The 24,063-nt window shown below is 41.3% G+C and overlaps 1 protein-coding gene across 1 annotated transcript; it reads left to right on the forward strand.

Moving 5' to 3' along the window:
- The first annotated feature begins 5,470 nt into the window (after positions 1-5,470).
- FTCDNL1 (formiminotransferase cyclodeaminase N-terminal like) lies at positions 5,471-23,730 on the forward strand. The gene is given in 6 exon segments (XM_075001839.1): positions 5,471-5,594; positions 12,525-12,614; positions 14,750-14,833; positions 14,836-14,907; positions 16,895-17,095; positions 23,105-23,730. Coding segments are annotated over 6 exon segments (1,002 nt in total). The 5' UTR covers positions 5,471-5,479; the 3' UTR covers positions 23,545-23,730.
- Positions 23,731-24,063: the final 333 nt, after the last annotated feature.

Genomic DNA, 24,063 nt, shown 5'->3' on the forward strand with positions numbered 1-24,063 from the left:
GAGTAAAGGGACTTGGAAGTTGCCCCAGCACTACGAAGTACCAGCGGGTGAGCCATAGCTAGACGCAAGCCAGTACTTCGAAGTTGCCGCAAGGGGGGGGGTTTGCTTAATGAAGTGCAGCGTAGCACTTCATTAGTAAACTCCCAACACCCTAATTACCATCCTTCCTTCGAAGGAGAGTGGTAGTGTACACAGTGAGAAGGGAGGATGAAAGACTACAGCACTTCTGTGCTCCGGCATTCCCTGGCTGATAAAATAACTCTTTAGGGGTCATCAGCTGGTGATGAAAGTTAAAGTACTCTTTAGGCAAGTTGTACTAGTAGCCTGAGGAACCAAGTGAGCGTGAAGGTGACACACTGACACCTTTGCCCTGTGGCTTCCACACCAACTACAACTTGAGCAGACCCAAAGATCAGATCCGTGTTTCTAATTGCATTGATTCCTTATGTGCTCAAGTGCATGCGTACTTCCCCAGAGCTTTCTTGCTTTCTCTTTGACTTTGTTTACATGAAACTTCTCCTTAAAATCTCAGACAGCTGGAAGTACCAGTGCAGGCCTACATGGACCAACATAACAGCTACCCTCTTGATCCTCCAGTTGAGGATACAACAGGGGAATATAAAGAGCTAAAAGTAAGACCCCTAAAGTGCTGTAGCAACTCTTGTTTTGTGGATCAGCAGGGGGATTTTTACAGTAGGTGGGAGCAGTTATGTAGAAAAGATGTGAATTGCTTCTAAGATTTTAACTGCCACTTGATATGGTGATAAAAAGATCACAAACTGATTTACACTAGTGCTCTCTCTGCTACTAATACTGGTGGACTTGATCGGAGCTATACTTTTAGTGGGAGATTTTTTTTAAAAAAAGCCTTGGTGGGCACAGAAATAAACTTGTTTGTATTGCAGTAGAGGTGGAAACACTTATTAGATGCTGAGGGCCCACTGTGCTGGGCATTGTACACACATTAAAAAAAGTCAGTACCTTATCCAAAGAGCTCACAGCTCAAAATAGGCATAGGCACCCTTTTCCTCTGATCTAGCATCGTCTAGTCATTATTATTTAGTTTAACTGCACAGTCATCAGGGTAACAGGTTCCTGGCTGCCTTTTGTCAGCAAGACCATGTAGTGATAAGGCCATAGAAAGCTCATACATCACAACTGCCCCTACTCTTTAGCAAAATGCTTATGTCAAGTTTAAAAAAACCCAAACAGGCACATAAATAAGTGGCCTGATTTTAAAAAATTCCTTCAGTGGGAATTATTGGATGCTCAGGATACTTATGTTGGGAATTTTCAAGCACTCAGACATTCATACAGCAAACACTTACATGCAGGCTTAACTTTACAATTGTAATATGTATGTGGGTAGTATCTGGGCCCTGCACAGGTGGGTGGGCTCCTGCACCCATAGGGACTACCATGGAAATCAATGGGGTTTTGTATTACTATAAATATTTGCCTGTATGGATATAGTTTCATGACAGAGGCTGGAGGTTGAGTAAGTATGAATTTAGGACCCTAACTTTATGCTCTTTTTAAAATAATCTTAGCATTAGCCTATTCCTACTTTTGCCTTGCCAGAAAACTCTCCTACCTCTTCATATCTCATTTGAGATCCAAAGTGCATTCATATTTTTTCTCATACAGCCCTACTTCTGGCTGGCAGATAAGTGTGCATGTTAAATGCAGGAAGAAAATACAAGTTAACCTCCCCCTTCCATTTTTGGTAATTAGCATGGCCAGTTGCACTTCGTGCTGCTAGCACAGCACAATATTTGTTGACTCACAAAGGAATCCAGTTTGCACTCAGGTCCCAGAGTGATCTGGAAAAAAGCACCCCGGGATAGGCAAGTAAGTATGGATAAGAACTAATTTGTTGCCCCTTGATGGACTGTACAATCCTTCCCACCGCATGTTTATCCTCAGCAGTAAATGCAGGTAGGAGGTGGGTGAGTTTCCAAATGCCAGCCCTTGAAAGCCACATGTAGCCTGAATCCCAGCCAGGGCAGCAGAGCTGAAGCTGCTGGAGGAGGGAGGCAGGAAGTTGCTGGTTGTGGTCTGGCATTGTTCCTCCTTAGCAGGTTGGAGCTGATTGGCAGCAGGACCCAGCTGTCCTTCTAGGTGGGAGCCAGAGCTCTGGGCAGGAAGAGGCAGTGGTGCAGTAAAAAAGCCCAGTTGAGTGGCCCTGGCCAACTTCTACTTGGTTCCCCTGTCCTCCTGGGATCAGCTGGTTGCATTCCTCCCGACAGCAGTGTAGCGTGACCCTAGTTCACAACCTCACATGGGAGACACTGTGGTCCCTTCCCAACACTAGGCTCTACACCTGACATGGCACAGCGCTGAATGGGGCTTTTGAAATTGGACAACTCCCCCACAGTAAAGCTCTTAGCCCAGGCAAACCTGGGCTTTGAAAAGGTGCTGGAACTTGCAGGGGAATGGGTGCTGCAGCATCATCTGACTTGAAGTGGTTTCCTTCAAATACAGAGTTTACCATTTGGTACACTGGCTATCAGCACCCCCACTATAAAAATTGTTGCTACACCCCTGCTTCAAAATCAGTCAGAGCTATGTTTGCCCTTTGTAACAGGAGAGAGGCTCCAAAATGCACTCAGAAGCTATGTCTACACTACAGAGATGTTTTGAAAGAAGCCCGTCCAGAAGATCTCTTCTGAAAGACCTTCTTTTGAAAGAGTGCACCCATACACAAAAAAGCAGATCAAAAGAGTTTTCTGCTCTTTCAAAAGAGAGCATCCACACAGCCCCTGCTCTTTTGAAAGAACGGCCCAGCGATTGAAAAATCAGGTGCCATGAGGACTACTTTTGGGGGGGCGTGGGGGGGAAAGGCCTGCGGAGCATCTACACACATTTTCTTTTGAAAAAAGATGCTTTTCCTGAAATGGGAATGGAAGAGTGATTTTGAAAGCAGTGCCACGTTCTTTCGATTTACTTTCAAGAGAACACTTTTTGTGTGTAGATGTTCTGTGAGATCTTTTGAAAGAGCCCCCTTCCTTCGAAAAAATTTTCAAAAGTGCTTGCCAGTGTAGACACAGGCAGAGTTTGGGGAAACTTGGGGTCCAGATATGACCAGCATGGCCTGGAGCAAGTCTCTGTTTATATTATGTGTCTTTAGGTGCAAATAATGCACCATGTTGCAAATCCCAAACATTCAAAAATCAATTCAGGCTCCTGAAATTATGTGTGTCTTAAAAATCATTACACATACATAAACCAGAGTTATTTTCCTTCAGGTTTCTGAAGCTTTAGGACTCTCATGATTCATATTTTCAAACCTTCCTCTGCAAGTGTGTGTGAGAGAGAGACACTTTCATGGGGGGCTGAGATTCTCACATAATCACTTGATTCCAGGAGCTGGGGCTTTAAGAAAAACACTATATATTGCAAGATTCATGATAAAATTAGCAAAAATTGGTATTGCTGTGTGGACAACAGCTGCCAGATGGAGTTGCCTCTGTTTTCTGTTGTGTTGTTGGGCAAAATTATGTAACTCAGCAGGGTTTCAGTTCCCGGTCTGCAAAATGAGGACAGTAGTACTCCCCAGGCTGTGCGAGGTTTAGGGCTCTGGTCCTAGAAATACTTAAGCCTGTTCTGAGATCCTTGAATAGAAGGTACTGTAGATATGCGAAATATTATTAACTGGTGTTTGTGTAAGCCTAAATTTATTATTCTGTATAAATTGTGTGTTGTATGTGAACAATTGTTTTATTTCAAGTGGGGAAATTATGAAAATGCCACATAAACAAAACAATCCTAGTTCCTCTGCAGCTGGTTATTTCAGTTCCTGCTGTGTGGGTAGATTTTTCCAGCACCCTTTGGAGCAGTTCTGGTCCATGGGAAATCCAATCTTAGAATTAGAGTTGGGAAAGAAAGCCCTGTATTTTTCTCTGGAAGGGTATGTCTGTGCTACAGCTGGGAGCTAGCTTAGGTTGGTAGAATCCTGCACATGGTACTCCAGCTACCATGCTACAACTAACTCAGGGTATAGTGGCCTGGCTCCCTAGTGTGCTGGGTTGAATGGGTGTGAGAGCTTTTACATAGTCCTGTTTTAGTGCTCTTGTTCCAGCCCTATTAGCTCCAGTCTACCAGGGCTGACAGGCTTGCTTCCACCTGCTGTGTAAGACATACCTTCACGGATTACTCCAACTGCTACATAAAACAATTTAAATTATAGAAACAAAATGAAAACAGATGAATGGCAGAAAACTGCTTTATGCAAGAAGTTCAGGCTGTTTCACCTAGTCACAAAGGTTTGGGGGTTTTATTCATGTGCTAGAATTCATATTTGTGTAGAACCTCAGGTTTGGAAATTGATCCATGCAGGCACATGCTGGCCCATGTATTGAACTTCACAAAAGTGCACACATCCATCAGATTAGATTAGTTTGCAGAAGTAAACTTTATATAAATTAGTTGCCTTTTGATTGTTTCCTTTAACAAGTTGAACCTCTCCAGCACTTTCTCCTCTGGCAGCATGCCTAATCTGTCATGGTTTTAGGTAGTGGGACAAACACTTATTATGGGTGTGGCCAAGTTTCCTGTGGTCCCATAAAGTTTGTTTACAGCCACCTATCCTAGCTCTTAGTGTTCTGTACTTTTATTCAGTTGTAAATTACCCCTAAATGTCTTCTGAGAGCCCAGTAAGCCATGGAAGTGTTGGTAATTCTGCCAGACAATATTGACCTGCTGCTGTCCAGCAAATTCTTTCATTCAGCACCAGTCAGGTCCCAAAGGTGCTGGACTAGAGAGGTTCAAGAGATATATATGGAGATATATAAAATCACCATATCTGCTACTGAAATGTAGCCTCCTCTGCCATAGAACATGGCAGCTATCTAGCTATGTACAATACTTTGCAATTAAAAGTGAAGGATACCTAACTAATAGGATAAAATGTTTAGACTTCTCTTCATTCTAACAGATATTTAAATACTAATTTTTCTATGGTAGGTAATGAAAGGTCTGAAATATATTGATTCAAGATAAAGTAATGGATTGTTAACTTTAACTCATTGTCCTCTCTCTAACATTTTGTGCCTCACCTGGCTAGTATTTTCAGTAGAGGGTAATATTTGATGCCAGTGAACTGTGAATAAGCTTATAAAGGATCCTTGAGACAACGTGGCACACACCTCAGTCCCACCTGCATGGAGAGGCAGTTTTATGGCATAGTCCAGTTTTTAATAGCTTAGATGATCTGAGTTTGCTGTTAAATTGATGTCTGTGTGGCTACTGCAATACATAATGGTTTCTCAAGTATGCCTCCAGATTCAGTCATCTTTGGGGAAAAAAAGATGCTGAGTTGAAAACTTATGCAGCATTGATTGCTTAGTCATCAAATAATTGCTTTTTTTTTTTCAAAAAGTACATGAGTTAAAAAAGAAGTCCAGAAATAAAAAGAGGACAAGAGTGAAAGCATGAGAGAAATATGTATTTTATTATGTTTCTATTCCAGGTACTGAAAATGGCTTCCACTAAAGTGGGCTTTTGTTTGGCTGCCTGTTTACTAAACATTTCAGAAGGCAGGAAAAGATAGATTTTTGAAAAAGTAAGTAAAGGTGCTATTTATGATGATAATGGTAAGAGTGGCAAATGTAATAAGTTGGAATGGGAGCACTTCAATATGATGTTTACGAAACAACGTGTTCTGTTATCCTGGAGATAAATTACTACAATAGTTCAATTCTTATGATGTTCTGATTTTTATGGTCTTTTTTGTCTTTTTTGCTGCTTGGCTTTTTTTTCCCTAATATTTTCCCAGCATTCTCTATTTCTTCAGGGGAGCCAAACAAATAATCTGCGGTTCTCAACCGTTTCTGCATTGTGATCCAGAGTTACAAGAGTAAAAGGGAACCCATTAAATTGGCTTGTGGTCCCCCCATTCCCAATTTGAGAACCCCTGTCTTGTACTTATATGGTCTGTTGTCACAGAACACTCATTAGCACAGATACTCATTCCTGATGGTCTCATGATGGATTGTGATACCCTAAAAGCTTTATTATCCAGTATCCCCTGGGAGTCAGAGGTTCCAGATAATAAAATGTTCCAGTAATTTGAGCTGGGGCTGGCAGCAGCTCCATCCTGCCCCCTGGATGGGCAGGCAACCCCACTCTGTGCCCCTTCCCCACTCTGACCAGCGGGCAGCTCGCCCTTCTCTTTTCCCCTAGCTAACCCTGCAGCAGTTGCAGCATTCAGCCCTGTCCAGTCAGCAGCACCACAGCAGCTGGCGCTGGCTGGTCAGCTGGCCCTGTGGCAGTTGCAGAAGCCGGCCCTGACTAGTCAGCTGGCCCTGCGGTAGTCGTGGCAGCTAGCTCTGGCCAGGCTGGTGGCAGCCTAGCTGGGTATGCCAGTTAGCTGAATGTGCTGGTTATCTGAGTGCTGAATAACCGGGCTTTTACTGTACAGTGAGAGAGAGCCTTGGGAGGCTTTATAAAAACACAAAGCACTTACACACTTGAGTGAACCATATACTTCCTGTGGGATAAGTGAGTAGTAATATTCTTGTTTTATTTGGAGTCAGGCAGAGAGGGAAGGGCACTAAGACTCTGAAGTTAAATGATTTGCTCCCAGTCATGCATTGAACTAATTTCAGAATCTCAATAGATCTCCTAGCCTTTACCTCAACACCATCCTTGCTCCCTAAGATCGGTACTAGGCAGTCATCTTAGTTGCATCCCTGGGAGGTTGCGAAAATAGCACACAATTTAATCTTTGTCCATTCTCTCCTACACATTCCCTACTATCTACTGTCCCATATTTTTCCATTTTCCCTTTTTTATCTTATTTTGTATCTTAATTTTTTTGTATTCTTTGCACTTCATTTTATTCTTTGCTCCTCTCTTCCTCTTTCTTTCATGTCTCTCTCCTCATCCCCTAACTTTTCAGCTGAACTAGTCAGAGACTCTCCACTCATAGCTATTGCAAGCTGCCTTGTCACTATGCTATTGCAGCATTGGCTTGGCAGGTATCAGAGAGAAACCAAGGGGTAATAGGTACTGTCTAACACACTGTGGGAGAGGAATTGAAGAGCTCAGAGTCATCTGGACAATGCAGAAGTCTGCCAGGGTACCTCACAGAGAGTTTGGCACCATGATTTTGGTCAGGAATATCTGGTTGAGTATCACTAATGTAGATATGCATTTTGGGTGAATTCGCCCCTCTGCAGAGAGTCAGCCTAAGGCCTATGCACCACTTAAGTCCCATGTAAGCTCTCAAATTAGGGTTTGTTTGGTGTGTAAGTGTTGTGCTGGTGAATGCAAAGAGGTGAATTTCACCCTTGAGAAAAAAATTTACCCATGTGTTTTTGGAAGAATGTGTGACATTGACAGAATAAACTTTAGTAAAGCTAGAGAACTTTTTCTGGAGTTAACTGTGTTCTTCTTTGAATTCCATATTATGTTGGGTGTACACATGTGTGCATGCACGTAGAGCAGCTGGAAGATATTTCCCCTAGAAGGTAGCTGTAAGGTTGGCCAGAGCATCCCTTGGAATACCACCTACATGTTGCTGAACAGAGGACCCTGCAGACCTGCGCCTCCAACCGTCCCTCAGTTTCTTCTCACTGCTGGTGATGGTGAGCTGGAATTTCCCTGCCCTTGTGGTTTAGCAGTAGCTGTTCTCCTTCATATTGCAAATAGTTTTAGTATGGTGTAAATAGTTGTAATTTGATAGCTAAGTAGTTAGTGTTAAGTACCAGCACTCTTGGGGGGTTGCTTCCTCCTCCCTGGGTCCCCTGGCACTGGGACATGCCTAAGTTGCTAGGCTTTATTTCAGGTCTGTGCAGACTGTGGCATATGTATGCCCAAGAGTAATCCCCACACTTCATGTTTAAAGTGTTCAGGAGAGTCCCATCAGAGAGCACTGTGTAATTTGTAAGACCTTCAAGCTGAGAATTTTAAAAGACTGAAATCAGTGGCTGAAGGTCATTCTGATCGAGGCAGCTCTTCAACTTGAGCAGGTCTTGTCTGACTCGCCTCCGAATATTTCATCCTCAGTGCAGAGTGTACTGACACTGAGCTGAAGGCACCCACAGCACTATGCTTCATCATCAAGAGAGACATATGGGCTGAGGAGGCATAGATTGCAGTCCCCAGTGCCTCACGAAAAAGAAGAGGTGTGAGAAAGGGATGGATCTTCCACTTCAAAGCGAAGAGAGACAACTCCTGTGTGACCCGAGCGGGGCCACCCCATGAAGGAAACGCAACCTGCTGAGCGTGAATGGAGTCCTGTTAGGAGGTTGAGTCCATGCCAACATTTGTCTCCTGAACAGTGCCAAGGAACTCCATCTCTCTTCGACCCCAGAGGCGTTCTGAGTGGCACAGACACTGGTGCCATGGCTTTCATTATTCTCCCCCCACAGGAGAGAGCCTACACTGCAGCATGTAGCAACTCAGACCCCCCCATTCCAAAGGAAGCTAGCTGTCCTAAGTCTCCAAAGAAGACACTTGGCACCATGACCACAGCACTGCATCATTAAGTGTTGTTGGATCCAGCTATCCCTCTGCTGGCCCTGAGAGGCATGGCAATTCTATGGTCCTCTGCGTCAGAGGCTTCAGCATCAGAGTCCAACTCCTTTCACTTAAGCAGGAGCAAGAGTGAGACAAGAAGCAGAGCAGCTGCTGCACCTTCTCGACTTAATGGCCTGTCCAGTGACAACTGGTTTCCCAGGGACCTTTCTAGACACGTTGGGCCTATGATGAGAACCAGGCTTAGATCCACTGTTCCTGTTTCAGGGCTCCCTCAACTGCTTTGGCTTCATTTGTGCCGTCAGCACCAATAGCAACTGTGATATCTATATTGAGGGCACTGACGCTGGCACCACCATTTACACTGGTACTGACGCCTTCAGTACTGGAACAAATACCTTCAGCACTGGCTACTGTGGTGCAGAGTACAGCACCAACATCAGCATGTGCACCCCTCACAGCACCAATGGTAATAGCACCCATGCTGATGCCGGAGACTGCTCAGACCTCAACAATGACACCACAGGAACATTTAATACTAGCAATACCAGTAGTCCAGCCACAGGTATTTGGCCCCAGGGATCCCTCAGGAGATGAGGGCATAGAGCAGCCACACTTGTGTGCAATCTCTGTCCTCTGTCTCATCGTGGCTACGTCTACACTAGCCCCAAACTTCAAAATGGCCACGCAAATGGCCATTTTGAAGTTTACTAATGAAGCGCTGAAATGCATATTCAGTGCTTCATTAGCATGCGGGCGGCCGTGGCACTTTGAAATTGACGCGCCTCGCCGCCGCACTGCTCGTCCGGATGGGGCTCCTTTTCGAAAGGACCCCAGCTACTTCGAAGTCCCCTTATTCCCATCAGCTCATGGGAAGGAACGTGGGGGCAGTGGGGCTGGAGAACAGGTCAGCAAGGCCCTCTATTCAGTATCACAGAGGTGTCACTCTAGGGGGTGCCCAGAGCTACCCTATGGCTACCTGCTAGGGAAAAAAATCTTTCTGCTACCATGCATGCATGTACATGTACACCCAATGTAACGTGGAATGGACATGAACAGCAGAACAACAGCTATGTGAGTTGAGTAACCTTTTTTTAGTGCATCATAGGCTTCTTTGCTAATCAGATACTTTTGTTAGGAACATGAGCAAGCAATTCAGAATATGAGAAATGTGGTTTAATATTCTTAGTCTGAAAGAATGCGTATGTTATTGCATGTATTGGTTTTAATCAAATCATCTTGAGTAAAGCAGTTTGGTTGTTAACTAACCAGTATTTTGCTGTTTGGCATTAGCCCTACAGCCAAGTAACAAATATGATTTGTTAATGATTACATGTTTATGTGGCAACCAGAACGTAGCACGATACTTTTCAAAGACTTAAAAAGACATGCTCCTTGTTCCAAAGAGTTTTCTTGCAACATGTAAGCAAATCTAATCATGCCACTCCATTGAATTGATTTTTAATAATTTTGTTGTACTCTCTTTCAAACTGTTTTCTGATATTTGCACATTTTATACTAACACCCTAGCTTGCACTTTCGCAGAAGATTAGAATATCTGTGAAAACACCTGTTAAACGCTGAAGAAAATTTCTTTGGACTTGATGTGCAGCTGTATTTTTTTTTCACTCTTAGGCTACGTCTACACGTGCACCCAACTTCGAAATAGCTTATTTCGATGTTGCGACATCGAAATAGGCTATTTCGATGAATAACGTCTACACGTCCTCCAGGGCTGGCAACGTCGATGTTCAACTTCGACGTTGCTCAGCCCAACATCGAAATAGGCACAGCGAGGGAACGTCTACACGCCAAAGTAGCACACATCGAAATAAGGGAGCCAGGCACAGCTGCAGACAGGGTCACGGGGTGGACTCAACAGCAAGTCGCTCCCTTAAAGGGCCCCTCCCAGACACACTTTCATTAAACAGTGCAAGATACACAGAGCCAACAACGAGTTGCAGACCCTGTATATGCAGCACGGACCCCCAGCTGCAGCAGCAGCAGCCAGAAGCCCTGGGCTAAGGGCTGCTGCCCACGGTGACCACAGAGCCCCGCAAGGGCTGGAGAGAGAGTATCTCTCAACCCCCCAGCTGATGGCCGCCATGGAGGACCCCGCTATTTCGATGTTGCGGGACGCGGATCGTCTACACGTCCCTACTTCGATGTTGAACGTCGAAGTAGGGCGCTATTCCCATCCGCTCATGGGGTTAGCGACTTCGACGTCTCGCCGCCTAACGTCGATTTCAACTTCGAAATAGCGCCCAACACGTGTAGACGTGACGGGCGCTATTTCGAAGTTACTGCCGCTACTTCGAAGTAGCGTGCACGTGTAGACGCAGCCTTAATGAAGAGAAAATGCCAGTTCTGGTTCATCATTTTCAGAAACAGCAACGCTTAGTTACCCATCTCTGTGATTAAGTGAATGTACAAAGAAATATGTGACAGCCAAACGCTTGATGGATGGCTGAGTCTTGACACATGGCTTTATTAGCTTATTAGTGACAAGAGTTGAAATCGAATTATAGCTATTATACTCCATTACCAATATCAAACAGTTTACTTCTGCTGAAATTCTTGATGATGGCTCTGTTTGCTACCCATCTTCCCCCACCTCCAATATGGACATCCAGGAAAGAATGTGTTATTCTTTCAGTTAAATAAGATGAAAATGAGAAAACACATGAATTTATTTTTCAATCTAAACAGCTTTTAGTCTCAACAGGAGCGATTTTGAAAAAAACTGATATAGCAGGGTGTAGAATCTCATTTCTGGGGTTTCTTTCCCCTATGGAAAAACTGCACATGAGATGATAAGAAATTTACAGTGTTTAATTGTTAAAAAAGAGATTTCTGTGTTTTTGTAATAAGTTTTAAATAATCAAGAAAAACTTGTGTGGAAAAACTTGTTTGATGTAAATCAGCATCACATAGGAAATTCAGTTAAAGCTGTTCTGAAGGACTCCCATTGCTTTCATTAGGTTTTGGATCAAGTCTTTCGGCTAAAATTCTAGGTGGATGCTTAGCCCATATCCAATTTGGTATTCTGTGGTTTGTCTGGCACTATTAATATGGATGTGACTCATAAAATAGTTGCACCTCAGTTTCTATCCCTCTGACTCTGGACTTTTGTCTGAATGTTGTAATTTAGTTACCATATGGCCAAATTCTGCCTTCATATGTGCATATGCAGCTCCCACTAGCTTTGATGGGAGCTGCAATCACAAAGATGAGGTTGGAATTGGGCCTCTACCATGTCTTTACATCACGGTTTTCTGTAATTTATACCAGGATGCTCTCTGCTGTAGCCTTTAATTCTCAGAAGTGTGTTGGAACGTAGTTTGTATGAGATGGGGCACAAAATAAGATCCTAATCATGCAAATAGTTATCTAGCATGGAGTGAGCTCTGTGGGACTCTTTGCAGGTTCAGGCATTTTTGATAGTGTTGTTTGCAGATGTAAGGTTAAAGTAGTATTGTATTCAGATGGAGTATAACTATAGAATATGGGTTTGATTGTTCAGAGTGCTTTCTGCAGGATACTGATCCCACAGTTCCCATTATTGTCCTCCGAGCACTTGATGTCAGTGAGGAAGTGTTCAGGAGGAAGCCCTGAGGGCCTTGCAAGATAAGGCCTAGTAAGCTCAGTCCAGCAACTTATTCATAAAATCAGTCCTGTTGAAGCCAATGGACTATGTACATGAGAAACAGTCTCTTCATTTGCAGATTGAAACTCCTGCAGGCATCAGTACACATCATGAATATTCTAAATAAAGAGACACAATAATTTAGGTCCCTATTTCCCACAGTATGTAAGGACATAATAAAGTCTGTTGCTGTTCAGCAAAGCACTTAGGCCTAGGTCCAAAGGCCTAAGATGTCTAAATACCTTAGAGGATCTGTGCTGTAAAAATATAACTTGAAACGTGTACTTAAGCCCCATAAAGTTCAGACCAAGCTTAAGTGACTGGTAAATTGATTTCTTAAATATCTGCCATTTGATGTGTATGAACAGTCTGAAATCTCTTGGTTTTCCTCCCACAGGCCAGAAACATTCTCAAGCCACAGTACTTAATATATTTTCTGAATATGATTACAACAGATCAGTCTTCACCGTAGCAGCTCCTATTGATATATTAGTTAAGAGGATCTGTTAATGTTGTTTAAATATTTTTACACTTCAAAAATCCTCTGCCTTCTGTTAACTTTCAGATACTTCTGCTTTGACTGACTGCTTGTGGGGAAGGGTAGGTCTCATTTGTTTTCCTTCCCTTTGCAGCTACCTCAACTTTCTTGAATAAATTGGGAGCTGGATTTGTCCAAGCTGAACATTTTGTAAGTAGCAAGCCTCAGACATGCCAGTTTTAAAAGGGGAAATCTGCCTGATGATGTGTAAAGCTTCTTGTAAAATAACCATGTGAATTTTACCAAATTGCTGAAGAAATTTTCACACATACAGATGGCTAGTAGTAATCCAGTTCACTTGCATGCCTCTAAAAATCTCCCCGTAAATAAATAAAGTTATACGCAGGTTACATTTGGTAAAAGTTACTTTCAAGCTCAATTCCAAAATGGATATCAATTTTGTTTATACACTTCAAAGGAAGTTGTTCAGAACTTTTGGTGAAAGGTTAATGTCATTCTTGTTTGGATAACTAAAAGTGGTATATATTTCTGTAGTTACCTGAGACTGCTGCTTTTTTTTTAAAGCTATATAATTCCATTTGTTTTATAATAGAGTTCCCTGATGGTTTCCTTGTTAGCATGATCTGACTCTATTTTGGTAAAGTTCACAGCAGTATTTTATAGTAATCTTTATATTATCACCAGGCAGAATTTCCTTTTATTTAAAAAAAGGATGTGTTAGTACTTGTTACTTTCTTTTTAATTACTCATGCAAAACAAGCTTAACTCTGATCCAAAGTGAACACTGTTCTTCCATTAGTAATCTCAAAATATAAACAGAGTAGTGCCCTTCTGAAAAAGAAACATAGAATAATGTTCTCACTAATGCCATGTGTTCATTAATTTCTAATGCTAGTTCACATATATCAGTTTACTCTAAATTATATTATATGTCTATCTTATGAAACCACATACACAATGTTATTCTAAAATAAAAAAAAACAATTATAAGATCTTTCTCCAAAATGTCCTTTGTACAAATACATCATATGACAGTTCCCATTTAACAATTTCTTTAACAAGAAAATATTCTGATGCAGGGTTTTATTTTATATAGGTAAGATTATTTTGAGAAGAATGCATTTCTTCTTACCTCTTAATTTCCTTTTTTGTAAATGATCTGATAAGTAAGTACCAGTACATTGTTGTCACATAGCAAACTTGTTTTTAATTTTATTTTTTAAATATGATAGGGAAATAAAAATAAGTCTCACTTATACCCTTGCCCCCATAAAAAGCTGATATTCAGATATTTGATGTAAATGAACACAGTGTATTGAGCAGAAACCAGAATGAGCCAGCAAATATTACACATTTTAGCATTCAGTACTTCAGTAAAATAAACCATTACGGAGTTTGGTCTTAAACCAAAAACAGCAGGAAACAAAATTAGTTGCCTTGTGATGAGATTTTTATTTCATTCTAACTGTTTTTGAGTCCATTTCTGTGTGTAATGCATAGCTTTCTTGAGGTAAGCACATTTCTAAGAGTTACAGGACCTTGAAATTTCATTAACACATCTTTTTAAGATCGGCTGGGGAAAAATAGGGCTATTAATGTATACAGTGAGTTAGAAAGAGATTATCTGCACCACTTTAGTCCAGAAGCAAGAAGCTGAGTGTAATTTTAACTCTCCTGTCTCCCTTTCGTTTGGTTTTAAATTAGTCGTGTTTTCAAACACAATCCTTTTGTGTGATCTTCAGAACAAAAGCATTCTGGCTAAGCCTCAGGAGAGCTGTACACTGTAAGGACAAGTTGATGTAAACTATGCAGTTAGAGTTATGTTAGTTGCATAACTCACACTGACGTACCTTAGATTACTTACCACAGGGCCCACACCACACTGGGTTGATCAAAGAAACTCTCCCATCGATTCCTCTTATTTTTCGTGTTCTGGTAGAATGCCAGAGTTGATGGGAGAGTGAATCAGTGGCGATTTATCTGGTCTTCACTAGGCCCACTAAATTGACCCCCTTCCCTAATGGATTGATCACTGCAGCATTGATCCACTCCATAGTGGAGACATACCCTCACATATGTCAGGTATTTGGCTTTGACTGACTCCTAATTGTCTCTTTTGCATTTGCTAGGCAACAGTGTCATTGCTGCCTGTACTGAGGCTTTCCAGTCAATTGATATGGCTATCCAGGAAGGCATCCATCCATGCCTTGAGCAGTGGACTTAATTCCTATCTATCCTCATTTGGATGTAAATGTGGAGGAGTGTGGAAAAGTGGCACAGAGTAAGAGGAAGTTTTAGAGTCACAGTTCTGCTGATGGGACTGATGAAGAGTGAGGATGAATGTAGTTCTTAAATTATATCTCTGTCCCTGTCTAGAATAAGATTCAGAAGAATGTGTTCGAACTTCTCTTAGGCTTTAACGACCAGTTTACATTACTTTAAATTCTAACATGTGCATTAAGCATGTGCTTAAGTGCTTTCCTGAACTGGGACCTGAACCAAAATGGGATTAGGTATTCATGGCCCTCATAGCCATGCATCTCCATGCTGGGTGTCAAAGCCACAACTACTCGTGGTCAGCAATGCTGTCCATTGAGGTCTTTGCATTAGACAAAGTACCTTGCATGCAAAGCATTTTGGAACTCTTTAAGGTGAAAATATTCTGTCCATTCAGGTTTTTGTACCTTCCCTCATTACTCTGAGCTCCTTTCTGAAAAACAGTGAGTGATGTTGTTTGCATTCATCGCATGCAATTTGTCATGTGACATTATGCTGATAACTTGACAGTGTTCTTTTCTCTGCAGCTCCTGGAGGCTTGGGCTGCTTCTGTAGCATTCTCAGTCTCTAAATGGCAGGGAATCAAGACTCTTTGATTGAAACCTGAACTCTTTCTTTATGTGTCATGGCTAGAGTGGACACTCTGCCCTATAGTAAAAGCAAAGCATGTACAAATGTCTAGTGTTAGAAAGTTGAAATCCCTTTACGTTAGCAGCTTTAAATAACCAGAAGGAAACAAAGCTGAGGGGAATGTCAAGTGACTTTGCAAACACAACATACACATTAGTGCCAGTTGATAATATGGGATCAGTGTAAGTGGATGCCAAACTGCAGGCCTTATGCACTTTTTTATTACTGTAAAATCCCAGTGAAAAATCCCATTGTAACCCCTTTGTGGTCCATTATACATCTATAGGAAAGCTGTGATAACAATATAAGCCAATCTAGGGAAATGATTTAATCTCTTTACTCAGCACTGGTCAGGACATATCTGGAGTACTGAGTCAAATTCTGGGCCCCCCTTTGCCAGAAGGATGTGGACACATTGGAGATAATCCAGAAGAGAGCAACAAAAATGATTAGTGGGTAAGAGCACATGAAATATGAGGAGAGACTGAGGCATTTGAGATTATTTAGTCTGGAGATGAGAAGAATGAGCGGGGATTTGATAGCAGCCTTCAGCTACCTGAAGCAAGTTTCCTAAGTAGATGTAGAGAGGCTGTTGTCAGTGGTGACAGATGACAGAATGAGGAGCAATGGTCTCAAGTTGCAGTGGAGCAGATCTAGGCTGGATATTAAGAAAAGCTTTTGCGCTAGGAGGTACTGGACAGGATTACTTAGGTAGGTGGTGGAATCTTCATCGCAAGAGGTTTTTAAGTACTGATTTGAGAAAGTATGGGCTGGGATGATTTAGTTGGGATTGGTTTTGTTTTTAGTAGAGGGTTGAACTCAATGACCATGTGAGTTCTCTTCCAGGGCTACGAGTCTATGATTATTTAAACTACAGAGCCTTTCATTTTGGTTTAGGTTATCCTTGATGTAAATGGTCACTGAATGCACAGTCTAAATATCCCAAGTTAAAATAGAATCACCATAAAAAGCAATAGTTTGAAGAGAATACAAATAATCTTGAGTAGATGCCTTCAGACCACTTAAGCAAAAATTAAATAATGTGCCTGGGCCCTTCTGGGCACTGTAAGGTAAGGACCTTTAATCCCAACAGAAGGAGTCTCTGAGGTTAGAGACTCCAATTGTCGTGGTACCATTTTTATTTACGGCTTTACAGATTACAGAAATATAGTGCTAGGTCAGAGTAATACTGGAATGATGGGTCATTGTAATGGCATTAAGTACTGATGGGGCCTGGGCTCTAACTCTTCCATTGGTATGCTATTTGTTTTTACTGCACTGCCTTGTCAGTTAAATGAAACTTAACTGTTTTTCTGTAAAGCCAAGCACTGGTATTGTGCTTTTAATTTTTTTTCCCCCAGATATAGCTAAGATTTTGACTCTTCATGTCCCAGGATATAGTATGTTTCTTTTTGGGCATGCTGATCAACCTAAGAAATGAAGCCTGGTTCAGAGAAGAAAACAACTGGGTTGGTTTAAAGGGAGAGATTTCAGTTCAGTGAAGGTTGAACCTGATATGGGAGCTGTCCCTTCCCAAAGATACGGTCTAACAGATAGGAACTGCACTGCTTTATATCTGTCTAAAATACAGAATTTGATATGGCCAGAAATGCTCTGAAGTCAGTGGAATGACTCTCACTTACTTCACTGGCCTTTAGATCAGGTCCTATGAAAGGGCCAAACCCTGAAGCCTTTTACTCAGTCCATATTGAGGAGCAACTTCCACTCACCTCTGGGCCTGAGTGAATACCTCAGGATTTTCCCTATCATAAAATGTATTGAAAAAATGTTAGTAGCTAATTTAAACATTGAGATAAATAAATCTTTACAATGCTATGAGAACCCCAATGAGAGAATCAGTTTAAAAATGTTCTGATTGCAAGGAGAGTGTGAGAGAAAGAGATTGTTATAAGCATGAGAAGAAGCTTATTTTAGAGCCGTCAAATAGTTGTATGGCACTCCCAGAACAGAGCAGAGCCCGCTATCTCTTCTGTGTTTATGAGATAGGATTCACTTTCCATCTTTACTAGTAAATCCACTTGGAACTGAGAGACAAAGATTGGTATTTCACTGTTTTCTCAGCCAACAGCTCCCTGAGAACAAAATGGAGAGATGGAGACTTCTCTAAGCATTTGAATTCTTCTTCCATATGAGTTTTCCTGATGGTCATTGAAAATATGCAGATAACTTTGCCAAATTAAATGGAAATCTGCCCATTGATCATTCTTCCTCTAATTTTTTAAGAAGACACTGGAATTTGATATGGCCAAAAATGCTAACAGTGGGCTGGGTCTGAGGCCCCTTGAAGTCAGTGGAATGACTCTCACAAGTGTAGTCACCTATGTTGTTACCTAGATGCAGTAGAAACAGTCAGTATTATAAGACAGCAATTATTTTAAAATCAAACATAAGGGCTATGTTTTTCATATTATAATGTGTCTGTATACAAAGTCGTGTGCATATCAGATTAATTTACTGTGTTGTGTCCTCAGCTAAAAAGTGAGGAAGATAAAAATAAGAGTATTCTTCCTTCTGGGACGTGAAATTTCCCAGAAAAGGGATACCTTGAAAACTGAATTTTTTATTTGCATACAGAATGTTGGTCATTTGTTTTGGGATTTAGAAAGGAACGTAAGGTAGTTAGGTGCCCAAATCACATTGAATTTCCGTGACATATGAGTGTCTACCTTCCTCGGGGCTTCTTTGAAAATTCCATCCTAGGTCCGTGCCTAAAAAATAGTAATATTTGTATTATGATTATTTATTTGTTTGCAAAACACCAGATGCAGGGCAATTGCTGAATTTCCTCACTGATGCCATGATTCAGCAAAGCTCTTAAGTGTGTTCCTAATTTTAAGCATCTGAGTAGTTCCATTGAAGTCAATATGTCAGTATGTCACTTAAAAGTTGTACACATCATTAAGTACTTTGCTAAATGAGGCCTTGTGCTCTTGCTTCTTTTTATAGTGTTTAAGGTTAGAAGGGACCACCAGTTCATCTAGTCTGTCCTCATGTATATTGCAGATTGGCAACACCACCCGACACCAGCACACTAAGCCCAACTGAAACAAGACCCTCATTTGCTTTGGGGCATCATACCAAAGATTTCCTTTGCTGTGCTCCAAATCTGTCTTTGGTTCTGCTCTTGGCATGCCAGTACCTTAATGTCGTCCAGCTCATATTTGTTCTTCAGAAGCACCACAGAGCTGATCATGGAACAAACTGACTAGTTTGCTTTTAAGCCAGAGGGAGAGAGGAAAAGAGTTCAGTGTTGTTTGTTGGGGTTTATTTTTGTTCAGTCTGACAGTGAAGCAGTAAGATTGATTTCCATTCTATCGTCCCAATTCTGGCAGGACACTGTGCCTAAGTGACTGCCAAAACCCCACACACAGCAGGGAGAAGACAAGATGGATATTTTCCATCACCCAAATCCTGGCTCCCCCAAAACCCTGCTGAGCAGCTGCTCCACGGGCCATCCATGATAGGAGCCAGCACAGTGATCATGGAGTATGGTCTGTATGTCTTTGCAGATGTGCCACGGACTCGTCCCCTCTCTCTCCTCTCTCCAGCATACAGATTATTTGTGAGTTTAACAGGAGCTGTATTGGAATTCAGTCACTGACACTCCTGAATGTTATAGTTCATCTGTCTTCTCTCTAGTGGAGAGCCTTCAAAAACCTCTGGTGCATTGTTGCACGTGTGTGCGCATGTGTGTATGCACTGCAGAGAAATACAGATTTGGTAGAACTGTCCATGGTCATATACAATGTAAACAAACACTGCCAAAATGTCCCGACCGTGCTGTCCACATACTTTATTCTGGAGCAGCAACGTTACAATTTCAATGTGGGCTTCTCCATAGCGTCTGAGTTGCATGGTGATCCGTTGGCATTTAGTCCACTATTTATTGTCTAATCCAGATTTTTTGAACCAAAGTCCCTTGATGCATAAGGACTGTGCGTCAAATACACAACACACGAGGCAAGCTGGGTGTCCCTGCCCACTCACTAACAATTTATTTAATCTGAAAAACATCCTGGGAAAATAAGCAGAACCATTACTGAGTTATCTACGCTCCTCCAGATAAAATAAAGCTCTTTGTATGCTTCTTGGGGGGAAGAGTTCTCTGTGTCTTTGACTTTATTGAGAATGACAGTGTTTGGATCCTGTTTAAGAAAAGTTATGACATGTGAATAATTTTCTGAGAGAAGAATACATGTTTTTCTTCAATGATCACTGCTTTTTATTTTTCTAATGGACTTTTCACCATTGTTTTGTCTGAATACATTTTTATTTTTGTTGCTCCAGACATGAGCCTGCCACAAGCATCTTTAAACCAGACATTAATACCATAGTTCACAGTCGTTTCTGCCAGTGCCCAAACACAAATATTGCATTTGTGTATGGGGAAAAATACACATCAGATCTTAATTATGTGCATTTGTTTTCTCTGTGCTTAAACAATCTGGCATAAAGAGTTTACATCACTGTCAGTTAACTGTAGAATTCTTGGTGGTATCAGGATCACCAGCAGTAGAGTATGCGATTCTGAATTTTTTAAAAAGTAGCAAAATTGTCAGAGAGACATCAGGCTTTGTACATTTCCCTGATACATAGTAGAGCAGAGAGAATGAATAATTTATGTGAATTTGGCTTTGCTTCTAGTTGTTTGTAGATTGGTTATAACCAGGCTGATTGTTCTGGGCTGTATTTGAATCTAGAATAGGGCATTGGACTGGGCATTGGGAGACCTGACTTCTGATTGCCTCGACCATTTAGCTGTGTGATCTTTGGGAGCATGGTTCATTTATTTGCACCTCTTTCTTCTTCTACCTTTAGTCTGTTTAGATGGACAACACTTTGAAACTGGGATTGCCTTGTGTGAACTGCTCCTAGCGCAGTGAGGCCCTCCTCTTGTTGGGATATGCAAGCACTACCGTAATACAAATAAATCATTTAAACTTCATTATTATTTATGGGGATGGGGTTGGGAACACAGACCTTGGCTTGTTCATGAATTCTTGAAACCAAACACTAATGTGGTTCTTCATGCTGTAACAGCTCACCTGTTTCGGTTTCCTATTTGAATGACAGATACACAGATAAAGTTGACTGAACTTTTTTGTAAACAAACAAACAAACAAAAAATCACTCCTGGAGACTGAGGAGAACAGGAAAGATACCAAAGTGAAGTCCATTCCTTTATAGAAGTTTAGGCCAGATACAGTTTGATGCAGCTGAGGCAGATTTACACCTAAGAATTATATCAACCTAGCTAAGAGACTTCGCTTAGGTCTGTGAAATATTTTGCACCCTCTACAACACAGTTCTGTCAAAGTAACCTAACAAAGTTAGGTCAATGGAAGAATTCTACTGGTGGCCTAGCTACTGCCTTCCAGAGAGGCGAGTTACCTACATTCCTGGAAAACTGCCTTCAATCAGTATCGGACAGGTCCATGTGATAGTGGCACAGTTGCAATGCCTAGCTGTGCCACTGTTGCATACATATACTCTGAGAGCAGAATTAGGCCTACTGTGTGCTATATGCCGTGGTTGCTTAAGGAAAGGTTGGGGGAAATACTGGGTAATCTAAGCACATTACATCCATAATATAGGTTGAAACACTCTTGTCTGGCAACATCCATAATCCAGCATTGTTTTAGTTAGCTGGATGACTACTTATCATGGGTGTGGCCAAGTTTGACATGGTCCCATAAAGTTTGTTTACGGCCACAAGTCCTTGTTCTCAGTGTTCTGTGCTGTTATTTCACTGTACCTTTTACCCATAAATGTCTTCTAAGAGCCAGGTAAGCAGTGGAAATAGTGGTAGTGATGCTAAGCAATATTGGCCTCCTGTGATCTGGCAAATTCTCTCGTTCAGCACCTGTCAGATCCCAAGGGTGCCATACTAGAGAGGTTCAACCTGTATCAACTAAATGTAATAAGGATCTACATAAGTGCCATTCTGATATATGGTTCTCTGTTATTAGGACATGTAAATGCCAAGAATGTTACGTGAGTCCAGCTATTTTAAAATTGCAGGAACTCAGAAGCAGAACAAAATAAAATTCTAGCCCACTGTAAAAGTTGAAAAGAAGTGCCAGTAAATGAATGCAAACTCATAATTTAAAAACCCCTTTTGAGGTATTCATAATTTTTGAATTGGTGCTTAATTATTTTGTAGTTTATTTAACCAGCTAAATGCATCTGAATGATTGTGTTTGTAGTGAATTCTTACTTTATTGTTTAATTTTGTGCTCAATTTTAGCAAGGTTGATTGAGGCACAAGGGAGGCATAATTTAGAAACATGAAAGGGATTCCCAGGTCTTACACCGCATCTAAAATCACACACTATGTGACACAAAAATTGTCCTTGTCCAAAGTCACAGATGGTGAATCTTGAGTTGATTTGAGAATAGGCCACGTAGGATTTTGAATTCCTGGACTGTAATATACACTGAAGTGTGAAAGCGTACAAAATGGAATGGTGGGAATATTAAAATGTTAAGTTCAGCTGAGAGTCTTCATTTGCTATGGATAGTGCTTTGTACTCATTCTCAGATATGGTACAAGTTTGAAGACAACCCCAAGATTCTAGTTCCATAGGCCAGCAGAGACAATCAGGCAGGAGATGCTCTCATATTGCTTCGGGCAAGAAAAGATGCATATGCAAGTTAGTTTCCATATATCTTAGCCGACTGCACTAGCCTTGTTGTCTGCTTCTCTAGTCAGTGTATCCAGACCAACTGTAAGGCATAACACAAGGACTCAGAATAAAAGAGTTATTAAAATAGCTTGTAGTGGTTCCTGACTTGGAGTAGGCGAAGGCACCCCAATATATTTCCATTTCAAGATTGGGTGATTTGGTCAAGAGTTGATCCACAGCTGACTTTCTGTCTGGAAAAGCAACAGCTAAAAAGCGTCAACATATCTCTTAACTGTGTAAGGAAGAAATATCTGTTCCATTTCTTTTGTGAACTGATTTTACTTCCTGTAAGATTTAGGGATAAATGTATGATCCATCACATTTTGAAAAAAGGAGGGAAATTTAATATTGATGAAATCAACTCTAATTCATTCATGCAGATTTCTCAAGAGTCAGACCCAGGGCTCCTTTGTTAGGGACTGTAATATTATATACCTCTTCCTTTGGAATGTGAGGGCAGTAGGGAAGAAACATGCCTAGTCTAGTTTAAATAAGCCTGTTTTTCTTTACATGCAAAGGGATTTCTGTTTTTGCAGGCATCTGGGTAAGGGAGCAAAACTGAAGAAATATTCTTGAGCCAGAGAATAAAAGAAAAACTTAAGCATTGATATGGTGGACTTCATGAAAAATTGTTTTGAAATCAAGGAGAATAGAATTAGAAATATAAAATTAATTTAAAATAATTGATGAGGGGGCAAGGTCTGCAGTCACATATGCATGCAGAGTTGTCACTGACATTAGTTGAAAGTATCATGGCACATTTGAGGCCAGAATCTGGCCTCAGAACATTGTAAATGTTAAAATAAATGCAAAGGCAAAGAAGGATTGTTCTGGTTGACTAATCTGTTTTTTTGCTGGTTATAGCTGTTGGATCCAGTGCCTATGTGATGAATTGGAATGTGACTATAGACACTCAAGACATGGCTACAAGAAAAGATATAGCACATGCTGTTCGAGACAGCAATCCAAGTGGTTTAAAGGGGGTACAAACTATGGCTTTTCCCCAAAAAGGGAAAACTGGAATAGCTTGTAACGTGGAGACCTTTGAAGACCAAGACAATACAGTAATTGCACATGAAGACTCTGAGTACATTTCATATTGCATTCTTGGGAAGACTTTTTCTTATGTATCCTCTCAATCTCTAGAGGCTCACATTAAAAAATTGGACCACAACTATGGGATAAATACTGCCAGCATAGCATTAGTTGGATTTACCCCAGAGGAATGTAAGCACACTGCTGCATATGCATTAAAGAAAGGCATTGGAGAATTCTGGAAGATGTGGGGAAGCATGTTTATGTGATGTCCATTTTACCTCAGCCATTATAACTCATGAAATTATGGTCCTTACCAATATAAGAAACCCACATTATTTTGTTTACACAAGGAGACACAAATGCATAGATGCAAAAGCTGTATATGCTTATTCAAGCATGTCATGCTTCCAAGCGTGAATTGTTTTTCCCCAGTGATTTGATCAGTGGATGGTGTCATAGACTACAGTCACACCAAAATCTGTTTATCACACCATACCATGGGTGGGAAAGGGGAGGGTCTTTTGATTTTAATAAGCTGTCTAGTGATCAGATCTCCCATTTCCTTGAGATCTTGGGGTTTGCTGGTTCCACTGATGGCTCATCGAGCAATAGTTTGGCCATCGCTAGCTGCCAGCTGCTGGATCTCACATATCAGTGTTAAGGACTTCTTTGCACTGTTTGGAAAAACTGCTTGTCTGGAGTGTGGGGAAGTGGGGCCTTGAATCTGAGGGGGCAGTGGACGAAAACAGGGAAAGGACTTTGACATAAATTCATTTAAACAAAAT

The sequence above is a fragment of the Carettochelys insculpta genome, chromosome 8, assembly GCF_033958435.1.
Source record: "Carettochelys insculpta isolate YL-2023 chromosome 8, ASM3395843v1, whole genome shotgun sequence".
Lineage (NCBI taxonomy): Eukaryota > Metazoa > Chordata > Testudines > Carettochelyidae > Carettochelys > Carettochelys insculpta.